Source organism: Zophobas morio, unplaced genomic scaffold (assembly GCF_036711695.1).
Source record: "Zophobas morio isolate AGI-343-1 ecotype UQ-CSIRO unplaced genomic scaffold, CSIRO_AGI_Zmor_V1 ptg000004l, whole genome shotgun sequence".
Taxonomy (NCBI): domain Eukaryota; kingdom Metazoa; phylum Arthropoda; class Insecta; order Coleoptera; family Tenebrionidae; genus Zophobas; species Zophobas morio.
The window spans coordinates 16756334-16777653 of record NW_026972109.1 but is presented as its reverse complement, the minus strand read 5'-3'; the positions used below and the strand labels follow the sequence as shown (position 1 = coordinate 16777653).

At 34.1% G+C, this 21320-nt stretch overlaps 1 protein-coding gene across 1 annotated transcript in view; it reads right to left on the bottom strand.

The window, feature by feature from the left end:
* Nucleotides 1-3485: 3485 nt before the first annotated feature.
* LOC135143373 (BMP-binding endothelial regulator protein) overlaps nucleotides 3486-21320 on the bottom strand; it is an 88394-nt gene continuing 70559 nt past the window's right edge. The window contains exons 4-8 of the mRNA XM_064075227.1: nucleotides 9693-9795; nucleotides 9465-9641; nucleotides 5366-5802; nucleotides 5150-5306; nucleotides 3486-5092 (exon numbers count right to left, since the gene is read on the bottom strand). Coding sequence (XP_063931297.1) covers nucleotides 4152-5092; nucleotides 5150-5306; nucleotides 5366-5802; nucleotides 9465-9641; nucleotides 9693-9795 — 1815 coding nt within the window. The 3' untranslated portion in view covers nucleotides 3486-4151. The remainder of the gene's footprint in view (nucleotides 5093-5149; nucleotides 5307-5365; nucleotides 5803-9464; nucleotides 9642-9692; nucleotides 9796-21320) is intronic.

Below are 21320 nucleotides of genomic sequence, written 5' to 3'. Positions count from 1 at the left end.
CATCAAATTTAATATGTTCTGAGATTCATTAATTAATTTTCCTTGATGTTATTTTCGTCTATTCGAAGAGACCTGCAAGGTTTTAATTTTATTTTGGCCATGTAAGAAACGATGCAGCGTCTGCGTAAAGACTTCGTACTACTTTTGTCTGATTTTAGAATCTCAGTTAGTTGTGTGCAACTTTTGTAAAAGTCTTCATTTTGCTCCCAACTTTACGAATAATTTTCACACAACTTCTTTTACATTTCGTTGCATAAATAACTCTGCCTGGTAGCAATTACCACTGCACTTAAAAAATTAAAATTAAAGCTACTTCCGCCGAATAAATAACTTATATTTAAAATTTGCATTCACTGTCAGTAGACCGTTCAAAAGACGAATAGCCTATAATATTTGTTTGTTCTTTTGGAGCTAATTTTAGCCACCATAAATAACTAATTGTACTTATCTTGGAGTATGTAGTTGCATAAATTGTTCCCTAAATTAAAAAATGATCACCCTGGTAGCGAAAGTGGGTAAAAAAAAAAGATTTCTGCTTGAAGTTTCAGCCCATCACAAAGCCTCATTTACCAAACGTGCCCATACGTTCGCCTTAACGAGCCCATCTCAAGTTTTGTGAGATAAAACGCGGCCTTAATGTGTATTGAATTATAAATCATCCGACAAGGTGGAGTTTTCTCCGCGTTAAAGTTTGTTAGGAGGAGGCTGATAGTGTTTAAAAGTAGTCGACTTCCTGCTTGTCTACACAAGTTAGGTAACTTATTGCAACCGTTCTCGCTCTATAGTCTAACTACCAACGGAGCACAAAGTGTGCACAATTTTGCTCAATTATTGTACAATTTACATTAGTTTAAAGACGCGTGCTGACAAGCGCGTGCCAAACGGAACGTAACGACACATATCACAAAACATATCATTACTCGTAAGTACCAGAAACTTGTCCAATTATTTTTTATCGAAGGGATATGCTTATTGTGGACCCGGTTTTTTCGTTGGATCATATTGATCAGTGCCTTATTTACTTTTACGGTTTCGTAGTCCACATTGGAACTTGTTATATGATATTTTCAAATTTGCACTTTATCCAAGTGATTTGACGCCGCATTCTCTTTTATATATTCAAATTTATACAGCGCGAATAAAATTCACATTACTGCACGAAACAGTGTTAACGGTTGCCCTCGCGAGTGTAAATATGAAAATATCAAGAATTTCGTTCGGTTCTATTCTACACTACTGTTTATTGCTGAACAACTCTCCGGAAACTTATGTTGGACTCTCACATTTAAAGCGTCTGCAAGGAGTTATGTATCTTTCTTAATTAAATATAGGAGACGTTGATTAACCGAAACAACAATGCCGAAATTGCGCATTGTGAGATATTGTGAAATAAGTACAAACTTTGGAACATATTACTGCGGAGGAGAAACACCAGAGAAGAAAAAAGTCTCCATGGCACAGGCTACAGCACATCTAAGAGGCGAAATTAGCGTTCACTACTCCCATACAGTCCATACACTGTAATATTACTAACGCACAGTATCAACTACAATTATATTAGCGTCTTAGACGTTCCTTAGTTGTTTAAACAACAATAAATTGTGAAATCGTGGTACGACTAGGAAAATTATTTTCAAGTTAATGTTAAATCTTATTATAACGACTATCTAAATAATAATAGAGGATGTATAAAGTTACTATAAAAGTACTACCTACAAGTATAACAGGTGCAATAATTATGTGAAAACCGCATGAGCAACCCGCCTATTGAGTCGATACGTGTTTTCTAACTAATAGGACCAGTATGTCGTTGTTCACGCACTTTAGTATTGCACCTGTTGGTGATTTTTAGTATACGAGTAATCAGGAAATTCCTTCAAGTGCAACGATTATTATAGACACGGATTTATTTTATGGCAACTTTTCCCAATTTTTTGTATTATCACACCTTATAGAGCACTGAAGGGAAACAAATTACTTTAAAATAACCCACTCATGTGTATTTTGATGTTAAAATAAGGTCTAACACAAACGAACTGGTAAAGTTTGGTCCTGCAACATCATACGTTTACACTTAATTAGTAATCAATTGTGTATCTACTACAGTAGGCACAACGTAAAGAGAAAGACAACAAGCTAGTTCAACACCAAAATTTAGTGAATATCTCAAGTGCTTATTCGGTTAATGAACGTCAAGTCTGCACCCACATTCTGTACATTTGCATTTACATCAAATTTAACGCCATAACAACTTAGGGTACAAATCTAGCTTAAATTTAAGAAAATGAAAGAGGCTGCTAAAACATATCAAAGATAAGATACCACACATATCAAAAATGTGATGAAATATATCGATTTTATGTACATACTGTACACCGTTGATTTTGGAAATGGAAAGCTTTTGAATCATGTGTAGATTACCTGTTCAGTTTACAACTTACCGACATTTTTGATGTGGATTATTTGTAGAACTACTCTAGAGATAGTCTGTAAGGTACAATAGTTTGTTTATTGCTGCAAATTGCTTTTACCAAAAATCCCTGTCATCACGTCCTCGTACTTTTCATATCTGTCGATCTGCTATCTCGTATCCTATATCTAATATTCTATAGTCTGTCACTTTTTAAATGTTGTAGCAATGTAGTGTATTATTTTCAAAAGGTGTAATAGATATAATGCGGGTAGTAATTCAAAGTTCCGTTATGGAAGGCTACTGCCTGTTCACTAAAATAACAAACAGTATTTAAGAGATTTTATGAAGATGTTGACTTTTGTGTAAATGATTAAATTAGATTAATATGTATACAAGTTTTGATCAAAGACTGTTATCGAAATGTGTATATTTATGTGAAACGTTAACGACATCTTCATGGAACTACCTGACCGACATCATATATAGTCTATGCTTTAAATAGGAAATTGTTAATTTCTTTAAATTTTTAAATGTACTAGTTAAAACACTGTTAAATATACGCACTAACGATGGGGTATAAATAAAATTTGTTTTGTTTTTATATAAAATTGAGATTTAGCTAACAAGATTTTATATGTGAAGAATCGCACCCACGTTTGAACTCACTCCTTAGTTACTAGGACATATCAAATGCAATAATAATTTATAACGTTCAAACGCGGGTGCGACGTCATTTTTAAATTATTTCTACCTAAAATCCATGTATTTGTGGGTAAATAAATGTGATGAGAGCATAGGGTTGGGCATTATTTCACCTATAGGCAACATACAATACACACCAGGAATCCATTACTTACGCAAACATAAAATTTTAGTGCTGATAATAGGAACATCAGTGAAGTGATTCGGCCCCACTGTCTCACGCAAACTGATCGTAGTCGCACTTATATTCTTTATTATTACACTTCTAAAAACCCTACTGAAAGGTTATCGTATTTATGGTTGTGGTTTCGATCAGTCATTTCTAAGTACTGCTGGAATAACGCTTCATGTTGTAAAGAAAGAGGCAAAATCAGGTTCATCCTTTATTATACAACTAGTTTTTAAAACAAGGGAATTTAAAAAAAAATACAATAAAAATAAATAGATGATAAAATACAACGTGAATTTCCTATTTTACTGTTAGGTCGTCGACTAAATAAAATAAATATTAGAGGTACGTCTTATGTGAATACAAACTTAATGCATAATAGAAATAGGTACGATATTCACTTATAGTGCTACTTTTCACCAAACATTTACAAGATAAATACACACGTCTATACATTTTTTAATTACATCGATTGAAATCATTCGTAGATAACGCACAGGTGGCAAGTTGTAAAGAAGCTGAAGTAGATAACCATTTAGGAACAATTTTTACATTAAATTACACTTATATTACACAGCAGAGATCTTTAAAATATAACTAGAATACTAAAACGTATATACAAATAATTGTTTAAAGAAAACAATTTTAAATGTGAGATTCAAGCAAAAATACAAACTTTCTTTGGTTCAGAACATGAATTTGCACACTGTCTATTGCTCGAGTGGCTTGCTGCAAACGCGGTCTCGAAATTTACAAAAAACCACCCCATTTTAAACACAAATAATACTCAAAAATTATGTACAATGACGTTATTAGCTACAAGCGCTGGCAAATACTGAAGTTGACTAGCTGACTTTTTTTGATTTCTCAATGTATCATAAGCGGATTCCTCGTCCTGTTGAAATGGTTCTGTTTGATGTACTTCTGGATGTCTACAGTGGTAAAACTCGGCTTTTTCACCAATTTAGGCCTTTTGATCTTCTCGTCGTCACACAAACTCTTCACTTTCCAATCTTCCGGTAGTTTCACACCCAACTTCTCACATTCTCTAGCATAAGCCATCAGGCTATCACAGTAACACTTCCCGTTAGGGCATTTACACATATCCATCTTGCAGGTTCTGTAATACTTGAAGTAATTCAACTTCGACCCACACTCGCCAACCAACTCCGGATTCCCCAAAAACTTGCAACGGTTCTTCTGATTCTTCTCGGGCCGGTAGTTGCTGCAGAAAGTAGTTCGTGCCAACTGCTTGGTGTTTCTACTTGAAGCCGCGCAGGTAGCTTTAGAACCCGCACACCAGGACCCTCCGAAGCTCAAAATCTCGCTGTCCCTAACCAAATGACCTCTCTTCGTTTTCAGATCGTCCTGCACGTTCCCGTTGAAGTTGCCGCAAAGACCGCAGAGTTTGTTCTTGTAAGTCGCTGGAACCGTCACCTCGAGGAAGCTTTTCCCGCTCCAGAAGATCTTCACGCCGTTTTGGAGGAACACCTCCACGTTGCCGTTCTTTTTCTCGATGCGGAGTTTGCCGTCTTTCTTATATGGTAGCATTATTTTCTTGCGGTTGAGCTTGATGCGACCTTTCTGTTGTAGATTGAGCCGGATGTCACCATAGCGAACCGCCACTCGTTTGGTGATAGCATAGGTCTTGGAGATTTTGTTGGGGAAGTCATTGGCGACGCGGATGGAGAAGCTTTGGCTCTTGCACTCGGAGATCAACATGTACTTGCCCAAACCTTGAAAGGTGTAGATTTTGCCGTCGAAAGTCTTGTAGTGGGGATCCCCGAAGACCATGCAGACGCCCTCAACTAAAGACGAATAGTGCGGTCAAAATTAACATCACAGCCATTGAAGTTTCGTCTTACCTTCCACACACTTTTCGCAGCACTCTCCCGGCAAATGCACCAGTTTGGTCCCCGGAGCGCACGGTAACGTCACGTTACACCTCGTCATAGCACAACTCGGCATCCCTCTGTGGCACTTACAACTCCTGCAAGCATCCAAATCCCACGACTGACCATCCTACCTAGCAAAAAATTCTTTAAAGTCCTTTCTTAGGCAAACTTAGCCCGAAAACTTGCCTCATAATACCGTCCACCTTGACTACACTGCGTGCGAACTTCCTCAGGCATGATACACTGCTTGCAGCAGCTTCCAGGAACGGACTTCTGCAAATCGGGGGCGCAGTCCAAGACCGGACACGCCGATCGGTGGCAGATTGACGTTTCGTCGAGACAGGTGCAGTTAGTGCACTTGTCTATGCTGAATTTCTCGCCCTCTCTCATGAAGATTTCCTGGAGGCGGCACGTTTTGGCGACGGTTAAGACGGCACGGGTGCCTCGACAAACCGGGCAACATTCGCCAGGGGGGTGGTACTGGCTTCGGGCGGTGCACTGCAGGACCGGACAGGCTTGTTTCGAGCAGGTCATCTTGCCTTTGTTGCAGCGGCACTTGAGGCAGTGGTCGTCGGAGATGACGTCGCGGTCGTCGGTGGCTTCTTGGCCGTTGATTTTGCATTCTGAGAGAGAGGGAGAATTGGTTTTTAACGTGAAAATCAAAAACGATAATTATTGTTTTGCTTTAATTTTTTTGAAAGAATATTTGATAGGTAATAATTAACTAATGGAAAATGGCATTACATCTAACATGTATGCTACACTTTTTCTGCAGTTTTTTTTCTTTTCTTTTGTGTTTACATTATTTAATTGAGTATTAATTAATTGATTAATCATAGTATTACCCAACAAGGTTTTTACTAACAGCAAGTTTTTTTTTTAATCAAGACTGGTGAATTTCAATTCAAAAACTGTTTGCTTCTATTACATAAAGATTTTTTACGATAAATAATTATTCTAAAAGCTTTAATGCTTAAAGGTCGAATTATATATAAACTTGTCGTTGACGCTGCCGTTATAAGATAAATAATGCGCAGCGAACGTATGCATCGTTTATATCATCCGTTGACGTTGCTGTTGACCAACCTCACCAACTTTCAACTTTCGCCGTTACGTTGTCGCTGTCGTTGGGTTTTCAACCAATCAAATTGCGGTAGTGTATAGTGCTGCCAACTTGACGAAAAATCTCCTCAGATAGGGGGGACATTTTTCTGGTTCACAACTCTAATTCCAAGAAAATCTAATTTTAGAGGTAATGAGGTACACTAATATTAAGCTATTTAATCGCCTGTTCACCGAAACCCTCACATTTTAAATGGCTGCCATCATTTTCTACACTGTAGCTTTCTGTCAGTACTTATGCATTGTTAAAGATAGTTCTCAACGTTTAAATCAACAAGATTTATTGCTATTCGTCTCAAAAAGAGATTAGGTATTATAACTACAAGGGTTTACATTTTACCTTTTTTTTAAATATGTGTAGTTATCTTTTCACAACTAGGAACTTAAAACATATTTCACATGGTAATTTCTCATAGAGAAATAAGGATTTTACAATTAAGCTCCGCCCTTTGGCTTACGACGAATAAAAAAATCATCAGAATTGAGATAGGGCGGGTGGGCGGGGCTTAATTTTGAATTTATTTTCTTAATATACATAGCCATCTTTTCACAACAAGAAACTTAAAACATGGTTAAAATGTTTTGCAAGGAAATATGGATTTTGCAAATATGAGGCGGAGCCTAATTGCAAAATCGATATTTCCTTATACAAATTTTCCATTTTAAATATGTTTTAAGTTCCATGCTGTGAAAAGAAGTCTACACATATTAAAACAAAAAGGCAAAATGGACGCCCGCCCACCCGCCCTGTCGCAATTGTGATGATTTTTTTATTCGCCGTGAATCAAGGGGGCGGAGCTTAACTGTAAATACTTATTTTTTACAAGACATTAAAAACATGTTTTTGAGTATCGTGTTGTTCAAAGAATACTAAGTATATTAAGAAAAAAAGACAAAATATAAAGCACGCCCGCCCACCCCATCTCAAATGTGATGATTTTTTTATTCTTAGATACTTAAAACACGTTTCAAATGGTAAATTTTTGTAAGGAAATATTTAATCATCATATTGAAACAATATTGAATGGCACACATTTATTAACCAAGTTAATTCCAGTGATTTAATTTCAATAAATTTTTCAAAATTTCTTCAAAACTGCTACCTGTATAGGTAACAAATTTTAAATATTTTAGATATATTAGAAATTAATAAAAAAAATACTTGGGGAATAAAAAACAAAGGGCACGACAACTAAAAAAATGGACATGAAGATGGTGACAAATCTAAATATACATTTATTGACCCCTGATGTGTCAAATGTCATAACTATCAAAAATTTTGCTGTTATAATTTTTTGGAAGATCCCGTACAAGTAAGAAATAGCAGACCCTCAATACACAAGCAATATTGCATCTCACGATATATTTTTCAACAGATATTTATTTAATAATTTTCTGAGCCAACATCATCAAGTTTCTGAAAGAATGAATAAATTTCAATAATGTTAGTATCTCATCGAAATTTCAATGAAGTTTTTTATGTAACTTTTGAAATAAACTGTAAAATTTGCTAACCCAAATTTTGTTTTTTTTTAGGACAACCCATGTAAACAAGGCTAAAAATATGGACAGATTGTGAAACCACAACGTATTACGTTACACATTTAAAGTGGGATCTACTTGACAATATCTAAACATGACGTTATTAATTTTTTGGATTTTTGATAAAACACGAAAATTAACTGTCAAATCGTACAAAAAGCGCTAAATCTTAAGGTTTTTACTTCGTGAGCGTCAGCTAAATCGTTAATAAAAATTTATTCGTTAATGGCCTCCCAAAAAAAATTATGACGTCATCTTACAATTCTGTCGAATAAATGTTTTTTTAATTTTTTAAAATAACATGCTTCTGTATTTGTAATTTAATTCGTGTCGAGTTTTTATTCTAGACATCTAGAAAAAAAATTTTCAAGTTTTTGTTTTTTTGGGAAAAAACTGATCGTAATTAATTATTTAATGACTCCTCTTATTTTCATTATTGTCTTTGAACCCCTCATGTTTGTAATTTAAACATTCTACTGGTCAAATTCTTTCGAAGTACATATAAACATGAACAGTCGAAGTTAAGCATGTATTAAAAAATTGAGAATACTTCATTTTTTCGCACTTGTTAATTACCACTGGTTTTTACTTTACAGAGGTTACCACAAACCGAAAACCGCAATATCAAATTTTATAATTTTTAAAGAAGCAGGATTTGTACGACTATACTTTAAGGGCAAAGGAAGTTCTGTCGAAATGAGTTTAAACCAAATGTGTCACTAAGCAAGAAACTCAAATTGTATGTTTTTGAGATTTTATCCACCGGTCGTTTCTCTTAAGGTTTCGATTTTTTACTTTTGTTGTTAAAAGCAAGTCAAAATGATCCAGCTCCGAGCGGTATCATTAATACGCTTTTATGAACATCAATTTCAGGTTTCGCAGAAAATAAAAACGATTCGGTAATTATGATTCCGTGTTTAACTCTTCATAAATAATTTGTAATGATATCTTATGAATAATGGATGCGTAAACAATGTTTTATAACTTTGTTGGTAATTCGAGGGCAGCAAGCAATGTAATTTTAACCGTATAAAGTAACAACAATTAAAAACAGTACCTTTTTATGATCTTATTTACGTTTTCAGAATTTTCCGAGAAATATAATTTAGTATATTTCCTATGAAAGATGTTGTAAACAACTGTGAAAATTTAGGAATTTTTCTGAAACAATAATAATCAAAGCGAATGCGATGTTATCAGTTCCGAGTATTGTTTACAGGTGCGGACCGCGTCTCGAAAATCACCCACAATTTAGCGGTTATTATCTTATTTTCAGGAAAAACCAAAAACATAGCTAGAAATATTACAAATTAAAACAATCTCATTAAAGTAACAAACAGTGCAAATAAAATTAATCAACATTGTCCGTGCAATCGTACAAAGCACAGTCGTGCTCATACCCACTTATTTAATTACCGATAGAAACCACAAATGGTAATTGAATCGCTGAAAAGAACCTAATTATTGCTTATTCAAACAGAATTATCAACTCTTCGTGAACCCTTTCATGAATTCATTAAAGACCGATTGGTCCAGGAATGCCTTTGTACCGTCAACAAACAATTGTTATAAAAACAAACTCATAGGAGCAGCTCTATCGAACAGAGAAAATCTCATTTACCGGGACAAGTCGGGCAGCATTTTCCGGGCTCCGGTGGCAAAGGATTAGCACAAGGCGTGTAACACTGCAAATCTGACACGGTGACAACTCCTGCTTCACACCGCATGACTTTGCAGGGATTTTCTGGGTCCGTCCATTCCGTGTGACTTTCATAATGTTTGTTGCGGTAGGTACATCCTGTAAAATTCGAAGGATTATGGTGATTTTAATAAGGATGGCTAAACCTACCTTTGCATTTTCGACAGCATTGATCCCTGCTGGTCTCGACTATCATGTGGCAACCCTCTCGCGGGGGGCAGTACATGTCGCTCTTGCACTCCACGAAACCATTCTGGAAAACGAAAAAAAAAATAACTACTAATGTACGTTGTGTATATAGTGTTCTAGCAGTTTAGAGTGGAAAATTTTATTTACTCAAATGTATCTATTTTCTAGGAAGAGTTTTGATGTGTTAAATACATCAAGCCCTCCTACAACTTTCTTTTCGAGTCTTCTTCCTGTATCAATAGTTCGTGTTGGGTTTTCGTAAAGTGGAGTTCAAAAGTGTAAAAGTGTTTTAAAAATTGTTTATCATCTAGTATTTTCTGGCATTTTTAAAAGTGCCCAAAGTCAAAACGTCTTTAAAGGACAAGTTAATGGAATGGACGAAAAATACGTTTTTCAAATAGAAAATGGAGAATTTTTCTGTAAAGCCTCTGGGAAAATTGTAAATATAAATTATTAATGTTCCACAATGCAAATGGGAAAACTAGTTGTGAAATTAATTCCATAAATTCGCATAATAATTACATAGAAGTATCAATTTTTGAAAAATAAATAAATAAATAAATAAAATCTAAATGTGTTCTCGGATCGATTTAAATTAGCTTCGACTTACATTAATCAGATTGGTTATATTTACCACTACACGGTTGAAAAGTTGCATTAATATTGTTGCACAATTAAAGTAAATTTGCAACTTTGCTATATGGCAAGGTAACTAATCTGAAGTAAGCCGAACTTAAATTTAGTCTGTGACCCAATTTCTGAAATGATAATACAGAGATATTATGGCCAACAGGAATCAAATACGAAAAACTAAAACATCTGGAAATATTTTATCCCAACTTAATTCATCTAACATGTTTGGCTCACGCCTTAAGTTTAGTAGCTGAAGTTATCCGGAATCAACATGAAGATGATAATGATTTACTTTCCAACGTAAAGAAAGTATTTCTTAAAGCTCATTTGAGGATCCAAGTTTTCTGAGAAGCCTTGCCGATTGTCCATTGCCCCCAGAACCTGTTCTGACCAGATGGTTCATGGATCGAAGTGGCAATATATTAGTGCGATCATTTTGACTATATGAAAAAGGTTCGTTTATTGTTATTCATAATTTTGTTGTGCAATTCTAAATTAAATGAAACATTTGGCTTAAACCTGTCAACAAAGTATTACAAAGCGAAAATGTAGAAAAAGATTTAAAAATGAAACCACTGAAATTTCTAGTTTTAAATATTCTAGTTTAACATGTTGAGAGATCCTTCTCTAGGTATAAAAATGTCCTAACAGACAAAAGAAAAAATTTTGCTGTAGAAAATTTAGAAAAATATTTATTTAAAATATGTCATGCAAATTTTAATGTAGATTAGGATCACTGATTATCTAAAATAATAAAATAAATGTAGATCTCAAAGAAAACCAAACTTTGCTTAAAATTTATTTTTCCTAAAACTCTTTGCCATTTTCAGGCCTAAATCCCCCGATTTTATGACCCATTTTAGAGCCTATTTTGACTTTTTTAGCCTAAAATCCGTTCCTTAATAATTGGCTACTTTGATCATTGATGTCAACATAATATTACGTTGAACGGGTGATTAAAATCGGCGTGGGTTAAACTCAATAATTTATTTCTCAATAACTCAAGTTTACACGACACAGCGGTTATGTACAAAATAATTCCGGCGCAATTTGTCTAAATTTTCGCGATACTCGCTAGACTACTCTCATTGACTGAATTTGTTGAATAATCGAGTCATCATCAATAACAATAAATTTGATATTTGTGAATTTTTTAGAGAAGTAAAAAATCGAGATTCCTAACAGTAAAAGTTTAACTGAGTTTCTAGAACTTTCTTTTCAGTTATTTTTTTTTTTTATAATATCCAACCCTAGAAAAATTTTATTTGTCATTTCTTTCCATGCATTTCGCGCTTAGAAAAATTCCCCACATTTACAAAATCTTGCTTCATAATGCCGCAAACTTATCTAAATGCTAATATTCTAAATAACTTTTGGACTAAAATAACCGAAATCGCCGTCACAACTCACAGACTTAAACAATATAAACGCTATGACCAGAAGCATTTAGACTTTCAGAGCACTTTTAACCCCTGTCCCACTTCAGGCACTGTACTTTTCCACATCGATCAATCTCCTGAAAAGCAGACGTACAAAAAAATACCATAATTCGAGGGCATTTGTCTGGAAGCAAATGGCTTTCAACTTATGGAGATTTCGAAAGTCTGAATAAGCACAACTCGAGTGTACTTTACAAAAACAACATTCGGAGCATATTTTCCCCTTTCGGCGAAAAATGACATGAGAGTTACTTGATTGAACGTAATTTCATCTTGTCGGAAAATTCCTCCAAGCGAAAACCGTCCTCGAAACCCTGCAGATCTCCACGGATACGACTAAATCTGTTTTGTTTTCTTATCGCCAATCTATTCTTAGAGCGGCTAGGTTTGTCAAAAAACAACTTTAATAAGTAACCGGCCGGCGGTAGACCGCGTTAACGCGATCTGATTATCTTCAAAGTTTTAAAGTCTTAAAATGTCACGTAATTTAAAATGCTAAGGAAATTAATTTAAAAAGAAAAAATGGTCTAAGTTTATTTAGATAGAACTTCCCTCGGGGCTGAAGCATCGTTTTCGTGCTTTTTAGTAATTTAATTTAGAATTTTTTCGTGTTTTGTGTTTTTGATAGAACAAAGTATATCTCTAGCGAAAATTGTAAAAAATAAAGGACCTAAAAGTAATCCCTGACGACATTACACTGAACTAGAAGATACTGCGTTTTTATTATGTTTGACGTCTAAGATAATATTTAAGTAAAAATAGACTCCTATGTAGGGGAAACCTGCCTATGATGGCATACTTAATTTTGGCACATTATTGTAACTATAACATTAAATTTTAAAGATTTTTTTGACGTAATTTTAATTTTTTGTAAGTGTTGGCGGGTTATCATGAAAGTAAGATAAAGGACTACAAGCTAAGTTGTGGCCGAATGATTTTTGGCGTCCTATAACCCTGACGATCCGCCACTGGCAACGTGCGTCAAAACAGAAGCCCGCGCCCGCCCAGACGAGTTGTTGTCCACAAAAATGTGTTTAATCAGGATGTTTAACATGATTCAGAGGCAATTAGCTTCCCAGACGTCTTATCGGAACGGCTTTATTGACAAAATGCTCCTCTAATTGTGCGTAAAAGCCCGCCTTCCTAATTATTAGCAGTGATTTTTCTCCAAACGCGTTAATTCTGTTTGTTTTTTCCATTAAAAAGTAAGTGAGTTTAGTATTCCGAGGCGTTCGTTAATGCACTGACAATTTCGGTTTCTTATTAGAGCTATTAAGCGACCTCCTAATGAGCACAAACACACAAATGTCAATATTTATAACAGCGCATGAAAATTACTGAAGTAATACTAGAGAGTAAAGTGTGTCATTAGCATTAATTCTCATTTGTGCCGAAGCGGAAGAGGAAAACATCTTACGCACAATAAGACGAGTTGTATAAGAAACGGAACCCACTCCATCAAAACCGCCGTCTCAAAATATTAAACATTTAAATTAAGATCAAAGAGTAGCTTGTATTAACGACTTCTCACACCAGGTGGCACGCGTATAATTTTTACCTGTGCACTTTATATTTCACACGTGTTTATTTGTTCTGCTACATCAAGAACAAGCGGCTTGATATATTGTCTGTTTCGAGAAATCCAGATTAAAACATAGTTGCTCTCGCTGCCGTAGAAAATCTTACGAATCATCTTCAAGACACACTTTCGTTTTCCGTCAAATCGTGATTTCTACGAAACTAAAAAGTTAGTCAGAATTTGAGGTCTTCAAAACACTTTTATTCATGGCCTTCATTACTGTTATGACGTAAATGGCGAGCCCTTTGATACATGTTGTACAGTAAAAGTTGTTAGTTGTTTTAAAAGGTTGATTGATTTTAATTATCTCAATTAATTAAAAAGACAATCAACAATTGTTTTATTCATAGACACCAACTAGATTGTGTTCGCACATTCTCCACACTAAGTAAATAATTCTATCATTACATAAGTAGTAGAATAACTTTCCAAGAATAACATGGATGACATTATTAGCATCCAAACTGAAAACAAACAAATAAATCCCTCTTTGTGGTTTTCCTTCATCGACTGCGCCATTGTTGTACCATCTATGAAAACTAACATCAATTTACTATCAAACTGTACATTAATTGAGGTAATTAATTTAACTTTAATGATACCAATTTAATTTAATTATTTAATGACAGGTAAATAAACCCTTGCTTGGTGCGGAAAATACGTTTCGCGGTTTGCTCCTTATCAATTTCTAGAATTCGCCATAATTCGTCGAACTGAAAAGCGCAATCTGCGGTTCTAATAAACCGCAATTTAAAGCGGAAACGACAATCTATCGTACCCGGAAGCGAACACGTTCAGATACCCACTCGCGTGTCTAATAACACTTTTATCGTACCGGATTCACCCGGTGGTGATTGGTTAAATCTGAATCGAGCCTATCGTACAATATAAAATTTCATTCATAACAACGCAGACACAAAATCGTATCAATAATGACAAGAATTTACGTCGTTTGTATCACTGACAAACTCTGTGAACAATCTCGGACCTAGGAGGCGTCCTTGCCGCAACAAACAGATCGCTTGTTTTCAATTAATTATGTTATAGCAAGTTAGAGGTTATCGTAATGAACTTTAATTGTACCTTTAATCAAAGACGTACGATAGAAAAAATTTGAATCGTTTTCGTAGAGTCAAAACAGCACGGAGCAGGAAATAGACCCCTGGAACATGCCACAGTTACGATTTTTGATAATTTACGACTGGCACCAGTTCCACGCTGCACTCAACAGGTTAGATACGTGAGAGGTAGCTTTAAAGCACTGTATTATCGTGGCAGTGATTGCAAAATCTGTTCGTTAAACCAGAAAACACACGACTAGTTAAGATATTCAAATCGCAAGCCGGCGTTCCTGATAAAGTATTGGAGTTATTTAGTGGATTTGACAGCTTATACCAGTTCATTATGTCATGTTTGACATTCTCTAATGTTCCAAACGAGCGTAGTAACAGTATAAATTCCTCGCATTTTTCTTGTGTGATTTAAATTTCTTGTTTATATTTTCTCTTTTAACATAATTTCGGCCCGGAATTCACGATAATGACCTCGACTGATCAAAAACCCGTCAAAATGGCGAACGCTCAAATTGGAAAATACACATTCAGGTGCGAATTGTCGGCGCAAACATAGCGTAGAATGCGAAATTAGCGTTAAGAACGTCAGGATTTTTTTTCGGTATTGCACGGCCATTAATTAGGAGATGTCTGCGGAGACAAATCAAACAACACGTCAACAATCGAAAATTATTTATTTTGTGGCAGGTTTATTTAAATATTCGAACGGGTTTATTTATTGTAATTTTTATTAGCGCTCCATTATGTCTGGCAATTAAAGAAAAAACTATTTTATTTATCAACAAACGCCGATTTATGGCAGCTTCGAATTGCTGAGATGTTTATTAGAAATTCCGAGTTCAACGAAATGTCACGTTTTAAAGGCAAATTTTTCGCGGTGGTTACGGGGAACTTTCTTTGAGATGACCCGGAAGTCGGACAGATTATAGGTTTGGGAGAAAACGAAAGTGGGTCCGCCCCTGGCAGAAATTATCCCTACGAAATAAGTAATGGTTGCACTTCGAGCACTAAATTATCGTCATTCTTATGCAAATCGGAATTCAGAATTTAATAAGAGTTTCCGCTATGTTGACTTGAAACCATTGAACCCATTTTTCTCTATATAGCATGATGGCTGAAAAAGATTGTAGTCACTCTAAGCAATAGTTTTAATTAATTATAAAACATAGATTTGCAACTTTATTATTTTATATAACTGGGTCTGTATGTTATTTAAATTTTATAAAATAACGTATCCCTCCATTTGTGGTTTATGAATAGGTACGTGTCGAATTTTTAGCTTGGCCATCCAGATTTTTGGAAAAAATCAAAACTGTATAACATCAATTTACAATTTAACATTACAATTGTAAAATCGAATGCTTTGAAATCTTGCAAAGGTTTTCAGTTTATTGGAAATATGGTAAATTGTTAGCGAAAATATATCCGTTCATAGCCCCCTAGGAATTGGTGATGTCATCTGACAATGTTGTCGAATAAATGTTATTTAAATGGTAAAAAGTAACATAGTCCTAAACTGGTGGTTTATGAAACGTGTTGAATTTTTATCTTAGACATCGAGGCTTTCGGAAAAAAAATCAAAATTGTAGATAGAACCATTTTTCGATTTCTCCGTTCTTGGGATTTTCGATTTTCTGGCTTTTCAATTAGTCGATTTTCCAACTTCAATTTTTCGATTTATCAATTTCTCGATTTTTCACGTTAACAATATCTCGATTTTCAATTTTTCGGTTACCCAATTTTTCGATGTCAGTGTTGGGATTTTTCAATTTTTCTATTCTTCAGTTTCTCAATTCTTCAAATTTTCGGTTTCTAGATTTTTTCATTATTCGATTTCTCAATTTTCCCATGTTAAGTTTTACGATTTTTAAATTTTTCGACTTATCAATTTTTCGCTGTTTGAATTTTTTTAACTCGATATTTCTAGTTTTACAATTGTTCAAATTTTTTATTTTACATTGTTCAGTTTTTAGATGTTTCGATTTTTCGATCGGTTTTAAACATTTTTGATTTTTCAACTTTTCAATTTTTCGTTTTTTAAATTTCTTGATTTTTCAATTTTTCGATTAAGCGATTGGTTTCGACTTTCCGGCTTTTCAATTTTCCAATATTTCGATTTTCCGATTTTTCAGTTATTCGATTTCAGAATTTTTCGATGTTTGAGTTTTGGGATTTTTCAATTTGTTGATTCTTCAATTTTTCGACCTTCCGATTTTGAATTTTTCGGTTTTCCAATTTTTCGATTTTAAAGATTTTTGATTTCTCGACTTTCCAATTTTTCGGTTTTTAAATTTATTGATTTTTCATTTTTTCTACGAATTTTTTTAATTTACATTTCTTCGAATTTTCGACGTTTAGGTTTTCCAATTTTTCGTCACTGAAGTGTTGTAATTTTTCAAATTCACGATTTTTCAGTTTTTCGATCTTGAATTTTACGATTTTTCAATTTTTTCAATTTTTCAATTTTTCGATTTCTAAAATTTTAGATTTATGAAATTTTTCAATTTTTTGATGTTTCGATTTTCCGATCTTTCGATTTTTCAACTTCTCAGCTTTAGATTTTTCGGTTTTTCAATTCCTGGAGTTTAGACATTTTTGATTTTTTGATTTTCAATTTTTCGATTTGTCACTTTTTCGAATAAACTTTTCGATTTCTCGAATTATCGATATTTCGAATTTTTGATTGTTCAATTTCTCAGTTTTTCAATTTTTCCAATTTTCGATTTGCCTATCGATTTTTTTTATTTTAAATGTTTCAATTTTTCAGTTTTTTATTTTTCGATTCTGGCCTATTTCGATTTCTCACTTTTTCGATTTTTTGACTTCTCGACTGTTGGATATTTTGATGTTTCAATTTCTCATTTTTTCGATTTTTAGATTTTTCGACTTTTCGGCTTTTCGATTTTCCAATTTTTCGAGGTTACGATTTTTCAATTTTTCGATTTTCCAATTTTTAGTTATTTCAGTATTGTAATTTTTCATATTCACAATTTTTCAGTTTTTCGATTCTTCGATTTGTCGATTTTTTAATTTTTAAAATTTTCTATCTCTTGATTTCTCGATTTTTCGATTTTTCAATTTTCCAATTTTTCGAATACTCGATGTTTCGATTTCTCGATTTTTCAATTTTCCAATTTTTCGAAGACTTGATGTTTCGATTTCTCGATTTTTCAATTTTTCCATATTTTGATTTTTCAATTTTTAATTTTTGTTAATTTTACGTTGTTCAGTTTTTTTATATTTCGATTTCTCGGTCTTTCGATTTTTCAATTTCTCAGCTTTAGATTCTTCGATTTTAAAATTTTTTGATTTTTTGATTTTTTAATTTTTCAGTTTTTAAATTTATCGATTTGTCACGTTTTCCAATCAACTTTTCGATCTCTCGAATTATCGATATTTTGAAATTTTTATTGTTCAGTTTCTCGGTTTCTCAATTTTTGGATGTTTCTATTACTCATTTTTTCGATTTTGCAATTTTTCGATTTCCTAATTTTTCATCATTTCAGTGTTGTAATTTCTCAAATTCACAATTTTTAATTTTCGATTTCTCAATTTCGCGACTTTTTTTTCAATTTTTCGATTTTTAAATTTTAGATTTCTGAATTTTGGAATGTTTCAATTTCTGGACTTTTCAATCTTTCTATTTTTCGACTTTCTGATTTTTCGACTTTTCAAATCTCTATTTTTTACTTTTTCGAGTTTTCAACTTTTCATAATACAATTCTTCGATTTTTTAATTTCAGATTTTTTAATTTTTCGATTTTGCGATTTTCTTAACATTTCGGCTTTTCGATCTTTAAAATTCTTCGACGTTTCGATTTTTAGACTTCACAATTTTTCAAGTTTCCGATATCTCAAATTTTCAACATTTCAAGTCTGGAAACTTTTCAATTTCTGGATTTTTAAATTTTTCAATACTTTGTTTTTTCAATTTTGTGATGTTTTGATCGAATTTTTGAATTTTTGAATTTTTCGATTTTTTGATGTTTCGATTTTTAGACTTCGATTTTTCGACTTTTTTGATTTTTCGATTTTTCAATTCCCCATTTTTTACTTTATCAATTGATAAAAAGACTGAAAAAAAATCGATTCTTCAATTTTTGGATTTTACGATTTTCGGTTTTTCAATTTTTAGACTTCTCGATTTATCAAGTTTTCGATTTCTCAATTTTTCAAGGTTTCAGTTATGTAAACTTCAATTTCTGGATTTTTAAATTTTTCAATAACTTATTTTTCAATTTTGTGATGTTTTCATCGATTTTTTGACTTTTCGAATTTTGATTTTTGGATTTTCAATTTTTTGATTTTTAAAATTTTTGATTGGTTTTGCGGAATTTGTTAGGCTGCACCTTAGGGGCCAAGGAAGTTCTACCGAAATAACCTCCGACCAATTTTTTTTTAACTCTTTGTCCCGTTGTCTAATCAAAAATTGGTCCCTAAATTTCAGCAGATTGAAATAATTACATAGATATACATCTCCGACACAAAACCACTTTATATAATTTTCATGGAAAGAAAATGTGGTTATGTTACATAATTTCTAAGTAACAACACTGTAATTTCTAAGTGGAACGAATGTTATCATTAGATACCATATAACAGTGGTATATGACCTTGAATAAAACTGAAGATTATATAACATTTTTATAAAAGCACAATGAGCTGCCTACCTAAAGCTAACATATCTCGTGACTGTCCTACGGTTGCTAAAAATAGTATCAGTAGCCCTAAAATATACCGGGCATGAAAGTAAAGTTTAATGACAAATTGAGAAAAATTAGATATAACATAACAATTTTTTCAAGGTGGCGGACTACGATACGATATGGCAAGGTTATCATGTATACATAGTCAAGAAAGTTCTGGTGATGGTCGGCTCGAGAAACGGAAGCCTCCAGAAACAGGCATTAGGTTAAATGAAGTTTATGACGAATTAATTGGGTCTGATTAAAAACCTCTTCAGAAGAAACCCAAAAAATCTTTAAATGAAAATGCAATTCCGAGATCAAAACGAATAAATTCAGATTAGAACATTAGAGAAGAACACAGAAAGAATTGGTACAAGAAATTCGTGTTCGAAATACATTCAATGCAAAATATTATAGACAGTACATAGTGTCAAATTCTTGAGATTCCATAGTTCACTGAGACCGCTAACCAATTAGTGTGTAGCGTGGTGAAAAATTCATTGCTACTTGTTTAACTCTTGCGTGTTGTTCCGACTTCAGGTGACTAACTCCGAACCACCAACACGCAAATTGACAATGTTAAGGGTGACTAATCTCCAGTCGAAGGGACGCGCCGTCTCGATTTCGTTAGCATGTAAATTTTCCATAATTCATGCAAACACCTTTCCTCGCGAGCACTTCCTCGAACAGCTTTTGCTTAAAAATAAAGCAAATATTTTGAAATGGTGAATATGAGCCGGCCTTGAATTCCCAATATTAATTATAAACGTACAACTCGTCTAACAACAGTTAGACATTAACCACAAAACCTGCAGCAACCGCCTCGAGGTGGCGCTTCGTCAAAATCGCCATAAATTTTCGCCCCGCTAACTCGACTTTGTTTTTTCTCCAATAATTCTCCGTGCATTTCTGCGAAATTAAACGTAATAAATTTTCGTCGTGAAGCCGCATAAATCACTAAAGCAACAATAATTTGGCCGGCCTTAAAGTTATAATAAAAATATTTATACTCGGAGAAACTTTGTGTTTCTGTTGAATGTTAAGAACCTGCTGCGGTTGCTGCGAGGTTATGACGCAACGTGATCGAGTATTTCACCTGGGGCAAGACTGCGTCCAAGTCCACCATGAAGAGGCCTTGCCAGAGGCGAACTCGAAAACTGCCCTATCACTAACAGGCCAACGAATTCCGCGCGCGAGAACTAGGTACATAAAAAAGTAAACAAATTCCAAGAGAGTGCACGACGGAGACTTGCAGGACATCGCCGCCGGCTGAATGGGGATGGTCCTGATGGACTGAGGGTTATTTGGAGAAGGTGTCCACAGTACTCAATGCAACTTGTTTTTTAAGACAAATTAAAGCTCACTTGCGAATGTTGTTTGGTGTTGATGACCTGAGCACATGTTCGCGGCCATTCGCATTACAGCGCATACAGGATGATCGAATTTTAAATATGGAATTCCTCTACGCACGATTTTTATTTAAGACTTTAGACACTCGAGCCAAAAATTGCACTTTGCTGAAAAATGGAAGAAAAGTCTCTGTGACTTAATCATAAAAGTATAAACAAAATATCGACAGATTTTTGCGGTTTGAGGCGTGTGTGTTCGTTTGTGTAAACCATAATTCCAAATTTAATCTGCGAGTATTATACGTGACACTATTTCCATTTAATTAGTTTCGCTGGAAATATTTAAACGAGTAAAAAAAGTGGAACATAAATATATAAAGCGCTATTTTGCTATTAGGACGGCTAAAGCCAGCAGACTTTTCACGACGCACCGCTTCCGGGAGTTCCGGAGCTTAAACGATTACAAATAAATTACTGGCTTATGTCTGTCAATAATGTAGGCCGATATTATTAATAGCAGCACCTCTACTCCTGATAACACGCTGAATGAGTTATTTTTTATTATTCGCAGATTGGAGAATAATAATAAACAAGGATGTAAACGCAAACTTCCGCGCAAGATAAGCGGTGTTTCCTTCATTTTTATCGTTCGTTCTGACGGCCGTCGATCCACCGCAATAAACAGAAAGTGAGGAATCCAGTAGCTGGAGATTTTTCAAAGTAGTTAGGTTCGGGTCATACTCTCGGTCTGGCAACGAATAATTAAGAAGACGCGTAAATGAAATAAAATGAAATGACAAAATTACAATACAGATCAACTGATGAATA